At 40.0% G+C, this 8,109-nt stretch overlaps 1 protein-coding gene across 1 annotated transcript in view; it reads left to right on the top strand.

The window, feature by feature from the left end:
• The first annotated feature begins 1,300 nt into the window (after positions 1-1,300).
• Positions 1,301-8,109, top strand: part of TRPV3 (transient receptor potential cation channel subfamily V member 3) — a 31,985-nt gene continuing 25,176 nt past the window's right edge. The window contains exons 1-3 of the mRNA XM_019511184.1: positions 1,301-1,419; positions 4,708-4,815; positions 6,385-6,459. Coding sequence (XP_019366729.1) covers positions 1,301-1,419; positions 4,708-4,815; positions 6,385-6,459 — 302 coding nt within the window. The remainder of the gene's footprint in view (positions 1,420-4,707; positions 4,816-6,384; positions 6,460-8,109) is intronic.

Genomic DNA, 8,109 nt, shown 5'->3' with positions numbered 1-8,109 from the left:
TCCTCACATTTGAACTATATCTCTCGACCATAGCTGTCTCCTTGTGTCTTGTCTCATCCCACCTATTCTGTATAGAACTCCGTCCTGACGTCATCGTAGTCTCTCCATTCTTCCTCTTCCACTAAATCACCTTCCTTATCTTGGCTCCAATTTTTGTCTCCGCCCTTATTTCCTCCTGTTATTCCCTATAGGACCTCACCTAGCTGCTTTCCTTGTGACCTTCTCCAACCCAGCCCTCTCTGCTTGAAGTACTCTTGCACTTGTTTGTCTCCTGACAACTGCTATGTAAACTCAAAACTGACAAGTTTTGAGTAATACCAGAATTTCCCTTTTATGAATGAATTCTATGCAAGAATTGCAATTTTTTTTATTGGTGATAATCATTTAAATGGTACACATTTCTGAGTTGTACTTCTGGTTTGTCCTGTAAACATGCATATTAGCAGCATACATTTTCAAAATGTTTTATTTCTCCTTTTTTTTGTTTGTTAAACCAACATTTTCCAGCACAAGAAGACTTCAGTTCAAGTCCTGCATTGAAGTCTTAAATCATGTGTGATGCCATCCCATTCACCAGTGGCAATCATGACTTTGTTTTTTGTCTATCCGTTCATTTTGTTACAGTTGAACCAGGGCCCAAGAGTCCCTGGTAGTTGCTATAAAAGGGTAAATTTTGAGTTGAGTTCTGCCACCGGTGTCAGAAGTCACTAAGCTGGCTCAGAGGTTGATTCTCTACTCTTCTTCCATCACTGTGCAAAGATTTCTGCCTTTATCCACACAGTAGTTTTAGTGTGACACCAGCCTTCCTATATTGCACCCAGTAGATTTAATATTGCTAGTCTGCTGGAACTTATTGGTTTTCTAAAGCTATATTGGTTGAAATATGAATAGACTTTTTAGATTTAGCAGGGCTGCATAACCATCAGTGCAGTTTATCAAAGTTACTCTGTTCCTCCTATTACTCTTAATATCTGTCGTAATATAAATGGCCAGACTCCCTTCAATTAAATACTGACTTCCTAGTTTTCCTAATGGTGGTATCATATCACCTCTAATACTACTCTTGTTGAAAAATAATTTAAGCAAATATAGTCCAAAATAGAAACTTCAAACCTCAACACATTTTAATTGAACATCTGTGTCTGAATCTGTTGAAAAGGAAGAATTTTGAAAAATATCCTGATTAAAATGTGTGTATTATTTTTTGTATGAGAAAGGAATACCAACAAGCAATCTAGTCACATAATTTCTCAAAATTAAAAGGAAATTAAGTAACTCTGACTCTATCTACTGCAGAAACATGATTAAGGATAACAAGGAAATTATTCCGCTTATGGGCAAGAAACTAAATCCACCTGGTACACCTCCTACAAATCACCAGGACAAAAGGGCGACTGAAAGCACTCTCCCAAAGAAAAGGTAGGACACAAGAGCTTCCCCAGACCAGCCAAGGACAATTGATTATGATGAACAGCAGGTTATAATGCTATTTGTAAGCCCTTTTATCAGCAGGTATCAGCATATATTAGCGTGGCAATCATTGCTAATAGTTTCGTTGTCCATGTGCACACAGGCAGAGGTGTGAGGTATTTTGCCCAAACGTGGGCAGGGGCTATGTTGCAGGAGCTTTAAAAACCCACCACCTCAGCCTTGCAAGATCTCATCTCACTTCATGGGGGGTCTGCCCACGTGTCTAAGCCTGCAGAAACAGGGCCTAGCAAAGCGCCATGTGTAAGATCGTTCGTAAAAGGCCATTCAGGAAGTGGGGACAAAGAGGAGCTGTTTTGGCAGCAGAGATTAGGCACTTCCATAGTGAGAAGCATGGAAATATGACTGAGTGTGTACTATTAGGTTTAGAAAGGAGGCAAAACGGAGAAGCAAGGAAAGAGTTGGAAACAGCATAAGATTTTCAGATAAAAGGTTGGATTCACTCTATGTTTCATGATCCTCATTAATGAGCCATACCACTGATCTCATCCTACGAAATAAAATATTCACTTTAATGCATGCTTCATACCTGTACATTAATACTCCAGCTAGAGATTTGTGTCTGAATACAAGCTGATCATATTCATCCTTGATATAACGCGGACGAATACATGAATTTACAGTATCCTAAGGATGAATACGTCTCAAATGTTTGCTCTCTGATTTCTGCTTGTACCCTTGGGCAATTTCCATTCTTTTGTTGACTGCACTGCACAGAATATAGCACAATCACATTTTTAAGTCCCAGAAAATTTAAAATTGCTTTGGCACCCATTACACCTTTGTTGATAGTCTGAGGGATTGCATCTATGCAGAAATGATGCATGCAGCTGCTTGTGACTCCTCGTACTCTGAAAACTCATGAGCTGGCCTGATTTCTCATTCTGTTCAGGAAGAGACACAACCTTTTTTTCTGTCTGGCAGGTTTAACCTGCCTGAAAGTATAAGGGTAGCCCTATACGGACCTGTGCTGGAATTATTGTTCTTGTTTGTAGTACCGTGTGGGCAATGGGGATGTCTGATCTACTCCAAATACACAGGCACAGGCCACCTTGCAGGACACTGTCAAATTACAGCAAGTACATATGAGTTTTCCTATGGCAAATTCAGATTTCTGGCATCAGTAGTAATAACCTTAGGGTGGCAGAGGCTCACCCATCTTTCAACAGGGAGCTAGGGTGTGGTAGGGAACATTCCTGTTATATAAGAAACACCAATCACATGCATTTTAATTATCAGCCTCCACCGTACTCCATTAATTACATGTGTTCGTGCTGCTGTATATACCTCCTGCTTTTAAACATTTCAGGCTGGAGTATTATACCCCCATTGGTGAGCCCAGGGGTGAATGCACTTCTATCTAAGTGCAATCTCTCTTTTACAAGGCTTTTATTTTAGCAATAATTCGTTTTAGAATTAAACCTTATTTGACTTAATGAGGTAGGGATTAACCAATTGCACATCATCTAAACTCGGGAAGATCTGGAGGCTGCCTGGGAGGAGTGCTGCCTGTGTTTTCAGAGTGTGACTAGGCTCATGGGGAGTGTTCCCTGTGACACATGGCTGGAATACACAAGCACTTGGGTATGTGTTGTCAGTGACTCATGGTATGCCTTGGGTTTCTCCCTAAAGCAAAGGATAGGTATGAGGATTATGCCAACCTTCAAGATGGGCTGCATAACAGTTCATGACAGCCACGTGCCCGTTTGATGCCAGGGATGCAGAGAGAATGGAGCTCCCCAGGCTGGAGGTCCTGTCCCTGGGGGTTTCCCCCACCGTAAGACAGCTGCCTCAGTGCTGAGCCAACACACTGCTGTGTCCAGAGTAGGGCCCGTGTAACTGTTCAATAGCCATTTCCACTGCCTCCAGGGTTCATTGTAGCCACAGGCCGTCATTGTCAGCAAGGGTAGGGCTCCTTGCATAAAGAACGCGAAACGATGGGATAAAGCTGCTTTCCTGCCATTCTTTCCCAGTCTTTGTGCCAAAGTCGGACATCAGCAGAGCTATATAGCCATTTACAGCTGCTGAGAATCTGGCACCTGTTTGTGTTAAGTAATGTCTCAGCTAACATGCTTCCTGTGCAATGTTCAGCCCTCCCCCCTCAACGTAATTTCAGATATACGGTACATGCCTGGCTAAATAGAAGTGGTATTTTTCATATTCATATTTTTGGAATGTGCTCACATGCACATATAAAGGCACTAAAAGGTCACTGAAGTTTGAACACCCACATGCAGTGAATCCATACTTTTTTTTCGCCAGATGATCAAAACTGTCAACCAGGGAAGATATCTCACGCTATTTTTGGCTTACATTGACAACTTGTTCAGTAGTAGCATAGCAGAAGGTGGAAAATTGATGCTCATGTGCTTGCTTTGACTGTATCTGAATATTTATTTGTAGGCGAGTTTAAAAGAAAAAGGGGGCAAATTCAGCACTGACATTCAGTTTGTTTTACAACCTGAAAGAATTGCAAGGTGACTGTCAGATCACTTTAGAAATTCAGGCAACAACCTGCAAACTGTAGTCCCCATAGAAGTCGCTTAGCCCACCACAAAATTCATCCATCGCAGGTGAAATGTGACACCTGTTTAATGACATCTGTCAGTGACAAACCATTTACTCCTTCTTGCCAACACTCCAGGCTTTTAAAAGGCTGTGCGATCATAGTTCCTCACTAATCTTTTCCTATGTTGTCAAGCAACTCATCTCTTTCCTATCTCCTGTCTTAACTAAATACAGTGTCATTTCATGCTCCTGATTGTGGAAGTAGCACGTTCAGACCTGGAAGGTTGAAGTGTCTTGTGCCATTTTAACACGTGGCACACTTTTCAAGCTTTGCAGGGTTCTTCAGGGTCAGTGCCTTCAGGAAGGCTTCCTCTTGGTTCTTCCTAGCTGGAAAACTGGTGGCTACTATATAAATCTTTCAAAGAGCAGGTGGATAGGGTGGGGAGGGGGGGGTCTGCATTTGATAATACATTCTTTTGGAGTGGCAATAACCTGTGTGTACAAAAGCTTCGTACAAAGTTGCCACATTAAGTGTGGGACATGCAGAATGCGTTGGGAATATCTAAATAATTCCACCCCCCCATGGTTACAATGTCACTCCAACTCTACTAGAAATATCTAAAGCTGTTCCTGGCTAAGAATATGTATATTAATTTGTGTTACGATTTGATTTTCTTTCCTTCTAATAAACATTTAATACAATGTATTCAGCAGTTCACACTTTTTCCTTGAGCTTGATGGCTTTGACAGCAATTCGACTCCAAGTCATGCATCTCCTCCTGTGTTTTCAAAACCCATGGATTCAAATATCCGCCCTTGGTAAGTGCAATATATGGCATATACACAAATTCCATTGTACACAACTGCTCCTTTTTGAATAACTAATCAGAAGTTCTCAATAAAATACAATGGTGTCTTTACATTCATGTTGGTTTTCATGATACCAGAACTACCCTTGATTTCAGTGGGAGTGAAACCGTGGCCAAAGTTGGTGGTCTCAATCCTGAATTTTGTCCTTTCTTTTTTTTTTTATTTGACAAGAGACATAGATTAATAAATTAGGCCCAAACTCTGATTAGCTGACAAGCAAAATGGTGTTTTTTATTTTGAATCCTGTCTTTTCATTTAGCACTATCTTGTTAAAAAATTAGGGGCCATGTGCCCCCTACTCTTGCTTATTTAGGACTGATGGTGTTTTGGGTTCTGTTGTAAAACCAGCAGAGGGAGCACAAGTCATCTAACAAGCTCTATCCTTAGCTCTGTGCTGGCATCCAATATATTGGTGATGGCACAAAAGTGAATCAAACAATAGAGAGAAAAAATGAGTATTTCTGTTCAGGTAAAAAAAGCCATTTATGCCAAATGAGGAATGAATGCAGAAAGAATCATTTTGTTGTCAAGGCTGTGAAAGGTTTGGGGTGTCAGCAAAAGGAAGCTGGATTGCACATTGCAGATCAAATCCAGTCCAAGATGATGAAGACTGAATGCTTCTAAGTTCAATGGTGGTTTGGGGTTTTATGCAAATCAGTTGAATGTTTTGTTTAGTTTCCCAAAGATAAGTCTCCAAATTGCAACATCTCCAAATAACGACTACCCACCTTGCATCCTTTCTCTTTTGCAGAGTGGCCATGGGCAGACTGGGATTGCAATCTACAGGGCAGGGTGTGAAACCTAGCACTACTATCTGTATAGTTATTTTGTGCATAGGTAACGCCGGGTTTCATTCTCCTGAGTTTTTAGCTGAGGGTATTCTATCACTGCTTAACCTGCAAGAAAAAAAATTAAAAACAAGCTATGAAAAGCAGTTGCCATTTGTCCTCTTAAGTCAGATTTGCATTTAACCATTCTGCAAAGTAGGTACAGTATGTATTAAATACATCCTCCCTTGGAAGTATTGAAGTCAATCGTGCAAATCCAATTTAGAGCCTGGTCTTGAACTTCTTATAGGCAATATCAGCAGTAAGCACTGCACAGAAATAACTTTGTAAGTCATTTATATTGTGCATGCAACCCATGCACAATAGTTATCAAATTAATAATGAGAACATGGTGGGGAAAGGTAGAATATAATGCAATATCTAGAGTGAAGTAAGAAAAACAGTATGAAAATTAAAAATGTTGGGGATCCCCAGTGAAATAACAAGGGAAAACATAAGCAATCTTTTCAAACAGAACTTGTTTGCACAGTAATCTTCGAAGGTTTTAATTTTTCTTACAGTTTGAAACACACAAGGAGAGCTGAATGATGGGATTAAAAAGTACATCATCAAATTAATCTAATTACCATGCTTTCATTGATATTGCTTCTCACTATTGACTGATTCTTAGTATAATTTGCCAAGATGTCCTCCTCACTTAAGCACTTAACCTTTTCTGTGTTTTCTATAGTGCATCTGGAAACGGGGAAGACATAGATTCCCCACAATCTCTTCAGGACGATATTACAAACATAGACAGCTGTTGGTAAGTGGAGGCATAATGTATTTCTGTGCTGCATTTTCCATGGATTAAATATGTGATAGAGTGGATTTACTGATTTTTTGCTTGTCATGATTTAAACATAAGGTCCTAATAGACTTCAGGGTATATGACTAATACATTTTGAGTCTTATAATCAACAAATGCATGTTTGGAAATTGTATGTCATGCGTCCCCCTATGAAATCTTGGAGATCAAAGAAAGGAAAAAGTTATAAAATTGTTTGCCTCCTGGTTCAGAGAGGAAATTTTGTACCTAAGCACCATGCATACAGGCAAGAGCTTATCTAGTGCATAACTGTCAGCACCGTGTAGAGGCAACACAGCACCTTTTTTCTTTTTATGGTTAATCTTCACAAGAAAAATGGTTGTAGGATAGAAAAATATCAACTGGGATGGAAGTTATTGCCTTCAAGCTCAGCTGTCCTTAAAACACAAGATGCACAAATGGGTAGAATGAACAAATATGCAATACCAGTTAACTTCTGAAAACCAGTAGTATGGCTGCTGGTTTTTATTTTGGAAATTCCTATTTATTAGGGATAGGACTATTCAGTATCTGAATAGAAGACCTCTAGGGAAAATCAGATCTTAATGATTGTCAAAAGAAAAAATATCATTCTGGAATGTATTGACAGGAGAGTCATATAAAATACACCAGAAGTAATTATTTCACTGCTCAACCTTGTTTAGGCATCAGCTGGAAGACAGTGACCAATTTGGGGTACCACCTTTTAAGACACAGGCAAATTAAAGTGAGTTCAAAGGACAGCAACAAAAATAAAATTTCCAAAAAAAAATGAGACCTAATGAGGAAATATGGAAAGAATTAGGTTTGTTTTGGTCTAGAAAAGAAAGAAGAGACTGACAGGGAATGCAACAGTCTTCAAATAAAGATTTAGGAGATGTAAGGCTGGACATCTTGACAACATTTCTAACTATGAATAGTTGAAAGACTGGAGCAGGCTTACGAGTGAGACTGCAGAATCACATTTTGTAGCTGAGGATAGGGTAGAGAAATGCCTGACAGAGATGGTTTTTGTACACTTGACCCTGCTCAGACAGGAGGTTGGACAGCTGACCTGCTGAGGTCCCTCAAGCTTTAGATTTCTGTAGTTTTATGATGCATCAGTGTGATTTTTAAGGAAGACTTCTACTGCTGGAGTTCCTGTCTAAATTTTAAATCCTCATTGTGGTTAGTAAAACTCCCTTGGCATTTTCTACACGGTGGCAGCTATAACACTGGTCAAATTTTAATCTGGTCGATTAATACGTTCTGCTTCTATGCATTCAAAGCGGATTTCTGGTGGGCTGTTCTGAGGTCAGAGATCCTGAGCTGGGGATGCTGGAAGCTCAGCTGGTTGGGCCTGATTTGGACTTTTTTTTTTGAACATTTCTTCTTTATTTCTGAAAACCAGAACCTCCATTTTTCTCAGCCAGTTTTATGCATTGCATTGATACTCTGCTCTTGGAGGTTATCTCTAACCAGTCTTGGAACTGTGTCCAGATGAATCCAGTATTTTGTGCCAGGGATTTGTCATGCTCTCTGATATGAAAAGCCCTCTGGTGACCAGCCCATATGTTAGTCACAAATTCTTAGTGGAAAGTGGAGGATGTGTGCAGTGTAGGGGGATCT

Source organism: Gavialis gangeticus, unplaced genomic scaffold (assembly GCF_001723915.1).
Source record: "Gavialis gangeticus isolate Ggan-Ray unplaced genomic scaffold, GavGan_comp1, whole genome shotgun sequence".
In the NCBI taxonomy this organism is placed as follows: domain Eukaryota; kingdom Metazoa; phylum Chordata; order Crocodylia; family Gavialidae; genus Gavialis; species Gavialis gangeticus.
Note: the sequence above shows the minus strand (reverse complement) of the source record. Positions and strands in the feature narration are given on the sequence as shown.